Here is a 17,712-nt window from a genome sequence, read left to right on the forward strand (position 1 = left end):
GAAGTCAACAGCCTTGGATTCGGGGGGTGAGGGGGTGTTTGCTTGCCATGGAGAGTAGTGAGCACTTAGGTACTTGCTAAATGCAAAACTCTAAATATTACAGTTTTGAATTCTACCAAATAAACACCAAAACTCGTATTACCGAACCACAATAACCAGTTTCCAAATACTAAACAACCAGTAAGTTTGTGTGTTTTTTTCACTTCTTGGATTCATGTAAATCAATTTAACAAAACAGTAGCTTAATAAATTTACAATTCAAGCCTCTGAGCTTTACTACATCAGACAGTACAAATGACAAAATAAATATACTGGAGCATTCTGCTAAAAATTAATAGTTGCAAGTGACACACTTATGTATGAAACGTCTATATCACTCATATCAAAGCTTCGAACAGCAGGAGCAGTACCCTGACTGCTACCCTAGCGTTTCAAAAAGCTGTTTTAAAAAGTCTTCATGGAAAAAAAGACAGGTATTCTCAATTACTGCTAACAAGAAAAATAAGAGGGCACCTGCTGATCATTAAGAGATGGAGATAAAATATTTTGTCTTATTTTAAAGGTAGCATCTGAGACATTAATTATGGCAGAGTTTCTAAGAGTCATAAAACTGCAAGTCACACCATATAATAAATAACTGTTGAGAAACTCAAATATAGCCCAATATTCAATGTGAAAACGTTTCCAATATTAACCTACTGACAACAATCTATCTATCTATATAAAAGCTTAATATGCAAATTGTCCACTCAGGAGCTCGACCGGGAGTTCAATCGCTTGCTATGACGTGCACTGACCACCAGGGGGCAGTGCAGAATGAAAGAAGGCCCCGGCCAGCAGCCGGCAGCCGGCAACTGGGGAAGGGAGGCCCCAGCTGGCAGCCAGGAGGCCCTGATCAGTTCTGATCACCAGCCAGGCCTAGGGACCCTACCTGTGCACAAATTTCTTGCACTGGGCCTGTAGTATGTTTCATAAGATGACTAAACAAAAGAAAGGTTATTTGTGAACTATGATATTTCCTTTCTGGAAGAGTTTGGTTAAAGCGACAGATATGCCTCTACACACTGTTCATCATTTAAATTCAATTGCCTCCATCACAGCATAATCACTATCAGGAAAAGAGGATTCATACATTCCTGCAACCTCTATTCTTAAATTCTATATCCAAAAGACCTTTGTGCATTCATTTTCACATATTCTATTTTATGTTATTAAACTGTTCAAAGAGTAGATGCTTAAAATATGTACTATGAAAGAGTAAAGCTAAGAGGCTTTCCACTTGGCAAATGGAGATAAAAATTTGAATGAAGTCTCCAAATGATCCAGAACTTACCTGTTTAGTGTTTGATGATTGAAATTGTGCAGATACTGGATGCTATAAAAGACAGAAAAATGGGATAAAGCCTTATCTTCTCCTAACATGCCTATATTTTCCAACTCCTAGTCTATGATATAAAAAACAAAAAGATGATCTCCATTCAAAAACCAAAAGCAAGAGACCTACACTCTGTGCCTGGAAAACGAGAACAATATTTTCACACTGCTTTCTCTGTGGTATATCTATTCCAGTTTCGCCTTTTTACCACTGAAGTCAAAATCCTACTGTCATGAAATTAACTCCCCATCCTGATAAATGTGTTTCACACAGTGTGCAAAACATACCCTAGTCTATCGTTTCTTTAGCCTTTAATAAATGTCCTGTGGGCTGCTTATGGATGAGGTCCGGCCATTATCTACCAGGTAGCAAAACAAATGGTGATAAATTCTCTATGATTTGCAAAAAGAGTCACCAATAGAAGCTGAAAGACAAACTAAGAAAAAGGATCAATTCATCCAGGATTGACATACAGCCCCTAGAGTGAAACTTGGCAGAAACTCTGTTAAAGCTGTACATAAACATTCACAATCCTTTATACAATCCTGTGGTTCTTGCCACAGATACTGCAGAAAACAATTTACAAAGGAATGTGACTGCCTACATTCAGTTTTCCTAGTACACCTAGGTTAATCCTCTACTTTTTCTTATTAAAAATTAAAGAAAACCCTTTGATCTGTGATGATGTACTGATCAAGTACAACCCTGTTATCTGGTTTTACTTCTAATCCAAGATAATACCCCTTAAAATATAGCACGCTCCGTTCCATATCACAACAGTCTTTACAGCAGGAGGTCTCAGGTAGGCAGCCCAGACTGAATCCAGTGCAAAGGCATGTTATGTTTGGTCTACAAAGTACTTCTTTTTAATTGAACTAGTTGCCAGTATTCTAAAATAAGATTTCTGATTCCTTTGACAGTAGGAAAATCTGACAGCATTTGGCCCACACTCGTAGATGGCAACGACCAGCTAGAGCACACAGTAAAATAGGTGTTCCTTTTTATAGGAGGCAAGCACCCTCCAGTCTCCTGCAGTCACATCACTCTTACTTCTATCACACCTGGCCCTATTTCCTCATTTCCACTGTCTGCCTTCGACCCTGTAGGCATTTGAGTTTGCAAACCCTGTTCTAATGAAAAGTTACCTGTATGAGCACAGCAAACAGAAACAGCATTACTCTAAGACTAGCAAGAGGAGGAAGAGGAGTGGGAGGAGAAAGGGATTAATGGAGGTGGGGGGAAGAGAGAGGAGAAGAAGGGGGAGAAGAAGCTGTTCCTGCCTTCAGAGAGCTTACAATCCAGCAGACCAGTACTGGACAATTTAAAAGCAACAAATCAATGAATGCAAAACAACGCAACAGGCAGTAAATAATATGAAATGAGCAGGTGAGATAATCCAGATGGGAAGAAAGGAGGAAGTGGACCTTTTAGGTAAGAAATGTTAAAGATAAAAAACAAACAAAAAACAAGTGGAAACTAGCCAGGTCTACACAGGCAGGGACCGCTTGGATGATGGCATGAATAGACAGAATGATTAGCTGATGGGTTAACTGGAATAAAAACACCAGGACTGGAGCAACGCTTGATCAAATGATGTTTCAGACATGCACAGGTTTCCACAGGCATTGTATCTCCCTGACCCTCAGCCAACATCTCAGCTCCACGGGGGATCCTTCTAAGAGAGTCACTGTAGGATGATACTTCAATTGAGCATCTTTCTGAAGCTAGTCTGAAGATCAGAAAGAACATGACACAGTCATGACCAGGAATTCGTAGGCTCCCTTTCTGTGCCTTACTTGTGTGCATATCAATTTGAGGGGAAAAAAGAGGGCAATTTTTAAAAGGAGGGGTAAAAAAGGAAAGATAATAGGAAAAGAAGCCAAAAGAAAAGTAAAGACAAAAAGCAGACAGTAAGCTTGTTTGAAAGCATAAGCTAGTAGCCACAGATGAATGTCACTGCCTCCTGTCCAGCATGATCCCCGAATTCTGCTCTGAGTGACCTCATATCCATGGAACCTTGGCTCACTCATTTACATCGCCTGCCAATACTTAGGAAGCCTCCTTAGGGCTCCTTAGTGCTGAATTTGCTTACCTGAGATTTTTGGAAAGGGTTTCGCCTGGAAGACTCAAAGGTGGGATAAATTGGTCGGGTTGATGCCCGCTGGGCAGGATCTTGGCACACAAATCCTAAATGGAGAATGGGAAACATTAAAACCTGTCATTTTCTAAGAAATCGGCAGGTTGAGCTGCACCTTTTTTTATGATGCACTAATTCAGCGCATCATAAAAAATATGATGAGATTACAGAGATCTGTTCTCAAGAGGATTAGACATGACTCTCCCACATACACATTCTGCTTGAACTTTGAGCCACCGTAGCTGGAGAGAACAAGATAGGAAAATACACAGCTACATCAACCTTCCTCACCGGGGAGCTGAGACGTGACGCTGATGGAAAAGAGGTGTGCAGTTTTGATGAACTTCAGCATGAAGGTGCAAACCATCATTTAAAAACACACAGTTGTTAATACAAATTATTTTAAAGTGACTTCCTGGATGGTGTCTGGAAAATAATGTTTTTACCGGGAGAATCCGGAAGCCAGTGAGGAGTCTTGTCCAGTTGCAGGATCCACTTCTGGAACTGCTGAAGGTGTTCTACTGGCAACTTTCAAAATGAGCTTTGCAGGGGGATAAATGGTGATGGAAGGAGACTTGACTTGGGGTTGTGAACACACAATACAATATACAGATGATGTGTTATAGACTTGTACACCTGAAACCTACATGATTTTATTAACCAATGTCACCCCAATAAATTCATTTTAAAAAATCAACAACAAAAAAGAGCCTTGCAGCCTTTCCATGTCTTAAGAGATTAGGCTTGGACTAATTTCACTTGCATCTTAAAAGGAAGCAGATTCCCATCCAAGGAGAACAGAGTACCTAAGTTTTACAGCTTTTGCTGGTACACCAAGTACTAGTTCATGTCAAATATATTTTATTTTGTCTTTTTAGAATATTTAAAGAAAAAACCAGCAACAAACAACATATCCACCTGACTGCCCATCTCCATTTCAAAGTTTTGGTTTATCTACTCAAAAAGGGATTTTTGCCGTGAACTGCTTCCGTTATGACTACTTCAGTGATAGCTGCCGCAGCTCATGTTGACACCAGCAGAAATACAGCCAGTCTCCTTCGTACCAAAGCTTCTTCAGTGGGTCTCACTGTCCCAGCTCAGAGAAAAATATTCTTTCTCCAGACCTTTGCTTGATTCTCTTCCTCAGCTCATAATTCCTGTGCCCAGGAATTAGGTCTCAGCCCTAGTTGTGGTTCAACCTCAGGACAGGATGGAGCCAGGGGGAGAAGAACACATAAACACTTCCCTGAAAATATAATTTTTTGGTACAAGACATCCAGCATGGCTTAGGAACTGCCAATTGGCAACACCTATGGAGCCTGAAAAAATGGACGCTCTGGATAACTTTTATGTGCGATTTCAGAAAACACCACTACTCACCTACAACAGTGAACATATCTGAAATCATACTGGCTTTAATCTTTAGGTCCAGAGGGGCATCACTAACAGAAAAGAGAAAGAAAAGAGCAATCGATAATTTTATAGGTTAACATAATAGCTGCCCCTAACGGGCCCCAATATAGCAAAGCTTCCAAATGTTGATGAGCAGCAACACATAAAGCACATCCAATCTGTGGAAAAAGAAAAAGAAATCTGGCAAAAGTACTAGAAATAAAAGCTTGATGTTAAACTCATCCTCCGTAAGGCAGGCCCGGCACCAAGGCGTTGATTCCCTGGCATGCAATCTTTTCAGTCGAGAAGGTCTTGTGCAATTCCAATTTTGCACAAGTCAAGAATACTGCTTCATTATCACTGCGGACTTTAGAGGTTCAGACTTTTTAATGAGGTGCCCATCAATGAAATTATTTTTTTACTGATGCAATAGTCAAATCACATTTGCATGCAAGAGAAGAAACTTGGGCTCTCTCTGGACTTTTTTTAAGGCTTCATTTTCTGTTCTAAGTCAATCTTCTTAAGCTTACAGGCTTGCAAATGTGGGCAAAATAAATACAAATTATCCCAAAATCTGACCAAATGATGCAGCAGGAGCCCACGTGGAAACAGAAACAGCGCAGACTGAAAGCTGGAGGCCCCCGTGTGGCGGTGCCTGCCATGTTGGCTGTGCTGCGGAGGTGTTTCCCGTGAGCCCACTCATTCCGGGGGCCTCTAACACTGTAGGATGTCCCTCTAACACCGTATGTGCTGGGCGAGCTGATACAAGCTGACTGGCCAGAAGTGTAGCGGCACATCTGAAGCATCTGCAGTATCCAGCTCCACACCTTACTACTGGGATTAAGCCAAACTCCCACTCCACAAAGTAGTCTATCTGTCTTCATTTGATTCCCTGGCATTTTGCCAACATTGCTCATCCTTAACAATGCAGGAGCTGGGTGGTCTCTGGAATCAATCTCCAGGGCTCCCTAGCTGTTTAGAGAAGCATATAGCGAATAGAAACTCTGGCTCTTGCTGCAGATATAAGCAGAATCTCCTCTAGTATTAAAAAATGTTTCTTCCCTTCTTCTGCATAATAGACAGGTTAAAAATTATTGGAAATGTTTAAACTTTAATCTTGTGTGAATACCAGGACAAAAGGACCAGCTGTTATCTACTCTACCCTAGGCCCAGCTCTATAAGTATCTTTATAGTTTATGTGGATTTGAGTCTGTATAAGCCTTTCATAATAAAGGAAATACAATACCACATGTATTTCTTTAGCCTTAGCAGAACACCTATAAAGTTGTGAGAGAGAGAGAGAGAGAGAGAGAGAGAGAGAGGGGATTGGGGATAAAAATGTAAAAATGAATGCAAGAAGCATCCTTCATCCTTTAAAAGCCCAGTAAGACAGTAAACACAAAGCACAAATTGACTAATAGGATAGGGATCCATGGCTGCCAAACAACATACCACAAATCTCCCAAATTTAGAAATTCTAGACATCTCTATCTAGTAACTAGGGGAAAAAATCTTCTAGTGCAAAGAGAAATGACAAAAAATAAAAAATAAACAAACTGTGTTTAAGTGCTATTCACTAGAGGGTTCTCCTTTGCTATTAAATAGAACAGACTACTTACCAAGCCAAAGAAGGGGAGAGATTCACTTCCAACAACCATGGCTTCAGAGTAGAATCTATGAGCACGTCAAAGCCATAGAGTTCTAGAAATACAACAACATGATACACAAGATCAGTTTCCATGTCACAACCAAACAAAGATCTGGAAGATTCAATCCAATCAACTCCCATCAGAGGCCTAGAAACTTGCTGAGTATCAGTAGTAAGAGGAAGCAGAAGCAGAGAATCTTTCAAGAGAAATTAATCAAGCTCTAGAGATAATAAGAGAACAATGCTATAAAAGAAAACCCCAGTTTTACAATCTACTCTATTGACATCCTGATTCTAGAGGTTAACAGCATGATTCTGCTGTGTCATGGGTTAAAAAAAAAAAAAGTTGGAAAGATGAATGCCACAAGTGCATCCAATATCAATGCTGCTTTGGGCTTGTTCTGGGTTGTCTACCACCACTTCCCCATCACACTCTGAAAACAGAAAAGTCTGTTGAGGGCCTCTCTCTAGGATCCTTCCATCACATTTTCTTAAACCACGATCTTGCTTTTGCAATCTAGTCAAGAAGACATCTAAATGTAAAATGTATTTATTCTCTCCCCTTCTCTATGGTTTCAATTTCCCTTTGAAGATAGAAAATAACACAGAAAGGATGAAAGCCAGAAGAGAAAGGAGAGAGCCAGTGACAGCAGAGCAGGACTGTGACAGCCACCCTGCACCTCCTGAGGGAGCGGGAATCACATTTCCATGGCATTGGATTCTTCACTGATGCTCTCCCCTAACTCCCCAGTTGTTGCAAAGAGCAGAGCAAGGACCATGAGCAGCCTTTTCTCCCAGAATGCAGGGATGAGCCTAACTTTGTAATAACCTCAGTGGACAACCTTTATTCTCATTCTTATTCCTACTAAGACTCTCTCCACGTCCTCCTTGATATACATACATAAAATATATCAGATTTTCAAAAGTCCCACTCATTCCCAAATACTCTATTCCTCAAATAAACGGTTTACACCTTCTGTCCAGGAGAAAACACTAGCTTCTGTACAGTTCAACCAGACGTCAGACCACAGCTCACACTCACAAAACACCACCAAGTATTTTCCAGATACTCATTTTGAAACAAACTTCTCTATTATAAGAAGGATTTTCCCATTTCTCAAGCAACTAAAAAACACAGAGAAATAAACGTAGGCTTCTAAAAAAGATGGTGCCAGAGACTCTCTTCTAGAACATAAGAAATCTGATGTGATACCAAGAATCCTAGAATGGGAATCCAGGCACCTGGATCCTCCTCATGACTCTACCATTGACTCACTGTGGAACTTGGGGAAACCATTTCTCTTTCTGGTATTTCTTTAGCATCATTTGGTTTATGCTCTCACCATTTGTCAATATCTATATGCTCAGTAAACTAAATCCTATTAAATATGCATTCAGGTAGACATTCATATTCAGATTTTCTCTTGGGAAAATTTTCCATGAATGAGTTGGCTTCCCTACTACTTATTTAGGATTCCATTTAAATTGCAAAAGTAATCACAAACTCTAAGAGCATGTAAGTTGGGATTCACCTTCATGTAACTACACAAAAATCATTTTATCTATACTTTAAAATGTAAAGAAACAAAGGGTCCTTCACCTATCTTCTTTTGGTAATATTTTATAGCTTTTAGGGCCAGTACATTCTTCTGAATATTCTTCTAACCTTCAGTCATCTGCAGAATATTTCCCTTTTAATGTGAGAAAAATCTTTTGTGGTATAGCACTAAATATGACATTTAAAAGGAAAAACTATTTTCTATTTCAACAAAAAAATTAAGCTACCTAGTAATAAATTTAACCAAGGAGGTAAAGGCCCTATACTCAGAAAATTGCATGACGCTGAAAAAAGAGATAGAGGAAGACATAAACAAATAGAAGAATATACCATGTTCATGGATTGGCAGAATCAACATCATTAAAATGGCCATACTACCCAAAGCAATCTATAGATTCAATGCAATCCCCATTAAAATACCAATGGCATACTTCAAAGATGTAGAACAAACTCTCCAAAAATTCATCTGGAATAAAAAAAGACCCTGAATAGCCACAGCAATCTTGAGAAAGAAGGACAAAGTTGGAGGGATCACAATACCAGATATCAAGCTATACTATAAAGCCACTGTTCTCAAAACTGCCTGGTACTGGCACAAGAACAGACATACTGTATAGACCAATGGAACAGAACAGAGAACCCAGAAATAGACCCAAGCCATTATGCTCAATTAATATTTGACAAAGGAGGCAAGAGCATACAATAGAGTCCAGACAGTCTCTTCAATAAATGGTGTTGGGAAAATGGGACAGATACATGCAAAAAAATGAAATTAGAACACCAACTTATACCATTCACAAAAATAAACTCAAAATGGATAAAGGACTTAAATATAAGACGGGAAAACATAAAAATCTTAGAAGCCATGGGCATCAAAATAGCAGACATTTGTCGTAGCAATATCTTTACTGATACAGCTTCTAGGGCAATGGAAACTAAGGAGAAAATAAACAAATGGGACTACATCAAAATAAAAAGCTTCTGCCCAGCAAAAGAAACCATCAACAAAACAACAAGAAAGCCCACTGCATGGGAGAACATATTTGCCAATGTTAAATCTGATAAGGGTTTAATCTCCAACATTTATAGGGAACTCATACAGCTTAACAAAAGGAAGATAAACAATCCAATAAAAAAATGGGCAAAGGACCTAAATAGACACTTTTCAAAAGAGGACATTCAGAAAGCCAAGAGACATATGAAAACATGCTCAAAGTCACTAATCATCCGAGAGATGCAAATCAAAACGACAATGAGGTACCATCTCACACCTGTCAGAATGGCTATCATCAACTAATCAACAAACGACAAGTGCTGGAGAGGATGCAGAGAAAAAGAAACCCTTGTACACTGCTGGTGAGAATGCAAACTGGTGTAGCCACTGTGGAAAACAGTATGGCATTTCCTCAAAAAACTAAAAATGGAACTTCCATTTGACCCAGTAATCCCACTTCTAGGACTATAGCCCAAGAAACCAGAAACACCAATCAGAAAGGATATATGCACCCCTATATTCATAGCAGCACAATTTACAATAGCTAAGATTTGGAAACAGCCTAAGTGCCCATCAGCAGATAAGTGGATTAGAAAATTGTGGTACCTCTACACAGTGGAATACTACGCTGCTATAAAAAAGAAGGAATTCTTACCATTTGCAACAGCATGGATGGAACTGGAGAGCATTATGCTAAGTGAAATAAGTCAGTCAGAGAAAGATAAGTATCACATGATATCACTCATATGTGGATTATAATGAACAACATCAACTGATGAGCAAAAATAGAATCAGAGTCACTGAAGCATCAAACAGACTGTCCAACCTATGAGGGAAGGCAGGGAGGTGAGGGGGTAAGAGATCAACCAAAGGACTTGTATGCATGCATATTCGCATAACCAATGGACACAGACTGGGGGAGAGGGGAGGGAGGGCATGTGCTGGTGGGTGGGGACGGCTGGGGAGAGATCAATGGGGGAAAAGAAGACGTATGTAATACTTTTAACAATAGAGAATTAAAAAATAATAATAATAAATAAATAATAAAAGGAAAAACCTAACTGCAAAATCCACAAGTCCATATTAGTATCATAAAAGCAAGAGAGAATAAAATGTGAGTCTGATTCAAGAAAAATAACATTCTCTTCAGATTTTAAAAGCTGAAGCACAGGATTCAACTGTTTCATAAAGTAGTAATATTATCAATAATAACAGTATGAGGAACAGGATGAGAATAATGATTGATCCACATATTGATCAGATTTGCAGAATCAATCACAAATGAATACAAATTGAAATCAGAATAGAGACCCACTATTTCAACACCTCACATTAAATAGCCAACACTTCACTTAATTATATTCCAAATTAAGAGGCAAATTCCAAGAATCTCAGTTGAAAGGCCGAGAACCAATATTCTGGAAAGGAAAAAATATAACCCAAAGGAAGAAAATATCCTTTATGGTGATAACTTAATTTTTACTCGGGTGAATAAAATCCATCAATCTCGTAACAATCTCATAATCAGCTTTGAATCTAACTACATCTTATTCATGCCCAGGTTGGATCTGCTATCATTTAAGAGTGGGATAAGTTAGCCAATCGGTGTGGCTCAGTGGTTGAGCATTGACCTGTGAACCAGGTGGTCATGGTTCAATTCCCCATCAGGGCACAATCCCCAGGGTTGGGAGCTTGATCCCCAGCAGGGAGCAGCAGGAGGCAGCCGACTGATGTTTATATCTCTCTATCCCTTTCTCTTCCTCTCTCTCTGAAATCAATAAAAACATATTTTTTTAAAAGAGTGGGATAAGTCCCTGATAGCATTACAACATGGTGCAAAGCCCAGCTCATCTAAGAAGTTGGAATTGGGGGATAGAAATGGGGTGAAAAGACAGCATCTGTATCAGGCTTATCTCTTAAAATCATCGGCTCAGCTTAAAAATAATAATTTGGGTCCTTTACGGGCTACTAGAGTCTTGATAACCTTTTTAACTTATGATTGGTCTTTTCCGTGGATATTAAAGGTTTTAAAAGGTAAGCAGCAGGTTGTACTGAGAATATTAAACTTCCTCACCTTTCAATGTTGTGTGTTTTAGCTGCAGTGTCTAGGATTTCAAAACTTCAGATTCCAGGATGACATCTCCCAGTGTTCCTGTCATTGAGGGGTGCAGGCAAGCTGGGCTTTCCCAGTTCTGAGCTACTTTCTCTGTTCCTCTGTGTTGCCTTCATCATGACAGGAGAGCAAGTAGTTTTGAAAGACTGTTGCTACCACCTTAACATTTCCACAGGAACTTTTTCCTTGGTGAGAAATATTTCCTTAGCCTCCAGCCAAATCAAAACAAACTTGAAAATTATACTAGTGAATGGTAAGAAAAGCTTAGCTCCACTTCTTACTTTACATTAGCATCCTTACCTCCCTATTTCTGTAATGCAGCTGCCTTAATTTTCTTCATGCCTATTCACTCCCCAACCCATAAGAATGTGCTCTGCTCCCTCTCTCCAATAGACTGTTCTCACTATGATCACCAAAGACCGCCTTACTGCTAAGCCCAAGCATCTGAAGCTGTTGACCATCCCCTTACTTATTGGAACTTCCTTCTCCCTTGGTTCCAGGACACTGTTCTCTGCTGATTCTCCTCCTCCTTCCTCTCCTTCTTTCACTCCTTCTCTTCTGCCCAGCTCATCACTGGTAGGTTTGCTCAGCTCTCTTTCCTTCTCAATTCTACTTCTCTTCTTGGGTGATTGATCACATGTATTCTCATGGCTGCAATTAATATAATGATGATGACATTCAAATCTACATCTTTAGTCAAGTGTCTCCAGGACACCAAATCCATAATTCCAACTGCCTTCTAGACAACTTCACTAGGACATCCCACAGATACTCAACACTTGGCAAAACATAATTCATTATCTTTCCCCAAAACCTGTTTGGCTTCCTATTATTCTTCATCTTGAAAAATGGTAACCCCACCCATCAGTCTCCAAATCTAACATATTACCAGATCTCTCTTTATTTCTCTTTAATCCAGCCTTCTATGTTTTCTTTTAAGGTATAATTTACATAAAATGAAATGGACAGACCTTAAGTATACAATTTGATATGAGTCTTGATGATTGGATACACTCATATCCATCCACACAGAACATTCCCATCACCCCAGAAAGGTCCCTCATGTTCCTTCCTGGTAAACACCCTGCTTCCTCTGTCACACCCCCAATCACTATTCTTTTAATTTTATTTTTTAAGTCCTCCCCCAAGGATATGTTTACTAGTTTTAGAGATAGGAAAGGAGAGGGAGAGAGGAACGAGAGAGAAAAAAACATTGATGTGTGAGAAAAACATGGATAGGTTGCTTCTCAGATGCACCCCAACTGGGGACCAAACCTGCAACCCAGCTAGCTATGTGCCCTGACTGGGAATCGAACCCAGGACCTTTTGGTATATGGGACAATGTTCCAACCATCTGAGCCACACCGGCCAGGGCCCCCAATCACTATTCTTATTTCACTATAGATTAGTCTTGCTTATTCTAAAATTTCTTTTTTTAAATATATTTTGTTGATTTTTTACAGAGAGGAAGGGAGAGGGATAGAGAGTTAGAAACATCGATGAGAGAGAAACATCGATCAGCTGCCTCCTGAACACCCCCTACTGGGGGTGTGCCTGCAACCAAGGTACATGCCCTTGACCAGAATCGAACCTGGGACCCTTCAGTCTGCAGGCCGACGCTCTATCCACTGAGCCAAACTGGTTAGGGCTTATTCTAAAATTTCATATAAATGGAAGCATGAGTATATACTAGTACTCTTTTGAGTCTGGCTTCTTTCATTTAGCATGTTGGTGAGGTTCATCCATCTACCATTGTTTCTTATTTTAAGATAGGCTTATTGAGGCATGTTTACATACAATGAAATTCACACTTAAAATGTACAGTTTGATGAGTTTTGACAAATGTATACAGTTGTTTAGCTGCCACCACAATCAAGATATAGAATATTTCTATCACAAATGTGACCTTCTGCCCCTTTGCAGTTAATCCTCATTCCCTATCCACCAGCAACCACTTATCTGATTTTTGCCTTTTCCCAAAGTCAAATAAATGGAATCATACTGTATTTAACCTTTTGAGAATTATTTTCTTTCACTTCACATGTGCTTTTGAGAGCTATCTATGTTATTATATGTATCAATCATATAGTTCATTCCTTTTATTATTGAGTAGTATTCCATTTTATGGACATACCACAATTTATTTATCCATTCAACAGATGATGGACATTTGTGTTGCTTTCAATCTTTGGTGATTATGAATAAAGCTACTATAAACATTCTTGTACAGGTATTTATGTGAAAATATGGTTTCATGTTTCTTGGGTCACATGGTAAGTATACGTATATTACCACTGCGTACCTCTTACCTATGAAATGATTTCCCTAGCACGAGTCTCTCCCCACTGTAGTCCATTCTCTACATGGTATCAGAATTACCTTTCTAAGACATAAATCTAATAGATAAAGACAGGCAGTGATTGTTAGCAATACACACTGATGTCAGGTTGGTTTCCGAAAGATTTTAAACTAGTCACTTCCAGTAATGTTGAACAGTCTTCCCTGTGTTGTAATTATATCATACCAAGCTTTGGGTCAAATCATGATAAAAGTTAAAGAAAAGAATAATGATCCTATTGCTCCCCTGCTCACAAACCTCCAATGGCTGGCTGCTGTCTACCAGATGAACTTAAGCATGTCAGGCCTTTACAGCTGGGCCCCAACCTATTTCCATAACTTTATCTCTGGCCACCCCATCCTAGGCAGGCCACATCTAGTCACAATGAACTTACTTCAAAATGTCACATTGTTTCATGACACTGTTCTGCATGTCATATTCCCTCTGCAAGGAATGAGTTTCCCTGGCTCCTCTAGGCACAGCTGGTAAGTCTTGTGTATCCCAAGAGCACTTGAGTCACCCCACTACTTTTACTGTCATTTATCATTTCATGCCTGCTCCTCCCCACCACTCAAGGGCAGGGCCCATGTCTTATTCATTGTTATGTATCCAGCAGCCTACATCATAAAAAGAACATAGAAAGGAATCAAGAAATACTGAGGTGGGGGGAGAAAAGAAAATAGAAGGGAAAAGAAAGAAATTTTAAGTGAAAAATTGTACAATTTTTGAAAAAGACAAAAGAATTTGCAGGTACTCCCCCCAAATAACCCTAATCACAAGACAAAATATTCATAATAAAACCACCAACCATAAAGAAAATAAGAGAAATTCTTATTAGGATTTTGACATATTAAGGGAAAACTTGATAAAAGATGGCCTAGGGAGGGAAGGTAAAAAAATATTTCATAGAGAGAATAGTAAGACATTCAAAGCCTAAAAGATTACTAAACATGTCACACCACTAATTTTGGAATCAATCTACTAACCCTCCCCAGAAATAAAGTCCCAGCTGAAGCTATAATCCCTGAGGCAGTGGAGAGTGCTGACACTGTCCAGGACTCGCTGTCAGTCAAATGCTATTGTAGAAAGGAAATTCTTTTCACCTTGGCTTTGGTTTTGATTTGAAAACCCAAGGAGGAAGTCTTTATCTGGGGTCCAGAAGGAGAATTTGGAAAAAAGCAGGTCAAGGTCCACAGGAAAATGAACTAAATAAAAGAAAAAACCCAGAGCCAATTTGTTAACTAGTCCAATAAATCAATATGGTATCTGGCTACCATATGTAAAGGTAGGTTTGGAAGGAGTAGCTAGGACTTGGTACTGCTGGTTAGAGCAGAAAGAGTGCCCTTTCTCAGGCCTGATCTACTAGAAAGGATGCTATGGTTTCTCCTGAGATTTAGTTACAGGAGAGCAGGAGAATCCAGCATACGAGGCATGCCAGAAGTGGCCGGACACATCAGAACTTGTCTTTATGTGGGTGGAGAAAGAGCCAGAGACCTGCCTCTCAAATCTGGCTTTGCCATTTAGGCCCTAGGACAGATTATTTAACCTCTCTGAATCTTCTTTCCTTGTCTATTAACATGAGTAATAGTTAAGAGGACTAAAGAATATAACCAATGAAGAGTACTTACAAATAGTAGGTAATTTCTATTAAGTCCCCTCTACAATAAACTTCTTCTCCCATCTAAATAGAGCATGGGATAAACCAGACAAGAAGACTGTCTCAAAAAGTGAACTGTTTGATGACTTCCATTATTTTTTGTTGCTATTGATCAAGTAGTTCACATTGTTGCAGAATGTATATTGCCTGCTTCCATTCCTTTAACAAATATTTATGGGCCTTCTCCCTTTAAGAATGTCAGCTAACTCTGTGAAATGGTCTAGAACAGCGGTTCTAAACCTGTGGGTCGAGACCCCTTTGGCAGTCAAACGACTCTTTCACAGGGGTCGCCTAAGACCATCCTGCATATCAGATATTTACATTATGATTCATAACAGTAGCAACATTACAGTTATGAAGTAGCAACGAAAATCATTTCATGGTTGGGTCACAACATGAGGAACTGTATTTGAAGGCCCAGAAGGTTGAGAACCACTGGTCTAGAACAATAGCAATGAAAGGTCAAACCAGCATTCATCCAACAAAGAGAGGTTTCCTGAGCCTGATTTGTCCAGAGCAAAGATACCACTAGTCTCTGACCTAAACAAAGCCAGTCTCATCAATTTCACAAGTGGCATAACAGCGGGTTCATATGATCCCAGGCTCGAGAGGAACAGGGTCATAGCCTGTCACTTCAGCCATCTTCACACACAGATAAAATCAGTGTCAGCAACAGCATCTTTAAAGAGCAGCTAACATCCTGTTGTTTTTGGCTGCTTTTCTCCAACTGGTCAAAAAAGCTGTTCTCATAGCCAGTCATCTCATGGTGCCAATTTCCTAAGCATATTTAAAGGGTTGCTGTTTAAGCACATATTTCACATGGTACCACATTTTCACAATCTTGAAGGCAATAAAAATTAGATTGTCAAAAATCTGTTTTACTGGGAGAGTTCTATAAACTGCCCTAGCCCATATGGCTCAGTGGATAGAGCATTGGCCCGCAGACTGAAGGGTCACAGGTTCAATTCTGGTCAAGGGCACATACCTCGGCTGTAGGCTCGATCGCTGGCCCGGGTTGGGGTGTCCACGGGGGCCAACCAATTGATGTGTCTCTCACATCGATGTTTCTCTCTCTCTGTGTCTCTTCCCCTCCCTTCCACTCTCTCTAAAAAATCAATGGAAAACTATCCTTGTGTGAGGATTAACAACAACAAAAAAGTTCTATAAATCAAGTCTTATGATCAAGATGACTTAATTGCCAAAACCCATCTTCTGACCCCTTTTCTCTAAGCTGAGTCTCTCTCACTCACTAGCTCTAGAACCTGAAGTAAGAGTCTTAATTTCTCAGGATCTCAATTTCTTTTCTAATTGTTCTCTGAGGTCCTTTCCAGATGTACACATCTATGAAAAAACACTAAATGGCTAAGTTCTGGGTTTGTGAAAGTTCCTAAGTCTACATTTACATACTAATAATACAATGCAAATATATATGTATACACACACACACACACACACACACACATATATATCTATATATGTGTATATATACACTGAGTGGCCAGATTATTATGACCAACTAACGTTTGTAGGCAAATTAGCTATAATTTCATGCTGAAGTTGTTAGAGGGCCAGACCATTATAAATAGGAAAGCAGGTTGTTTACCACGACAGAAGCGATTTTTTTCTGAAGTTATGGGTAAACAACGCGATTTAACAGCCTTCGAATGTGGGCTGAGTGGCCACATTATTATGACCACCTGACGCTTGTAGGCAAATTAGCCGTACACTGCATCAAATGGGATATGGAAGCCGAAGGCCTGTTCAAACACCTTTGCTGTCTGCAGTTACCAAGATAAAACGTCTCCAATTCACACAGGAACACAAGGATTGGACAGTCGAGCATTGGAAAAAAAGTCATGTGGTCCGATGAATCACGTTTCCAGTTGCATCATGCAGATGGCAGAGAATTTGGTGGGAACAGCATGAAAGCATGCACCCCACATGCATGAGTACAACCCTTCAAGCTGGTGGGGGCAGTGTTATGGTTTGGGGCATGTTTCCCTTTAATTCATGTGGAACAATGTCTGAATAGCACAATATACCTAAGTATCATTGCTGATCAGGTTCATCCCATCATGTTGATGGCGTATCCAATGGAGATGACTTCTTCCAACAAGACAATGCGCCATGCCACGGTGCTTGTATTGTGCAGGAAAGGTTTCAAGAACATGAGGGAGACTTTACCTTGCTTAGGTAGCCCCCACAATCACCAGATCTCAATCCAATTGAGCATTTGTGGGATGAAGTTAAAAGAGCCATCAGGCAGCTGATTCCACAACCATCAAATCTCACAGAACTGGACAGTGCTATTCATCAGGCATGGTGTCAGATTCCTCGCATCACCTTTCAACATCTCGTGGAGTCAATGCCAAGAAGAATCGCCGCAGGATTGAAGGCAAAAGGTGGCCTGACGAAGTACTGATGGGGTGGTCATAATAATCTGGCCACTCACTGTGTGTGTATGTATATATACACATACATATACATACACACACACACA

At 39.8% G+C, this 17,712-nt stretch overlaps 1 protein-coding gene across 1 annotated transcript in view; it reads right to left on the reverse strand.

The window, feature by feature from the left end:
• The window catches only part of TTLL5 (tubulin tyrosine ligase like 5), a 196,061-nt gene that overhangs the window by 121,113 nt on the left and 57,236 nt on the right, over window positions 1–17,712 (reverse strand). The window contains exons 13-15 of the mRNA XM_023762178.1: window positions 6,524–6,605; window positions 4,893–4,954; window positions 3,468–3,562 (exon numbers count right to left, since the gene is read on the reverse strand). Coding sequence (XP_023617946.1) covers window positions 3,468–3,562; window positions 4,893–4,954; window positions 6,524–6,605 — 239 coding nt within the window. The remainder of the gene's footprint in view (window positions 1–3,467; window positions 3,563–4,892; window positions 4,955–6,523; window positions 6,606–17,712) is intronic.

Source organism: Myotis lucifugus, unplaced genomic scaffold, assembly GCF_000147115.1.
Source record: "Myotis lucifugus unplaced genomic scaffold, Myoluc2.0 scaffold_235, whole genome shotgun sequence".
In the NCBI taxonomy this organism is placed as follows: domain Eukaryota; kingdom Metazoa; phylum Chordata; class Mammalia; order Chiroptera; family Vespertilionidae; genus Myotis; species Myotis lucifugus.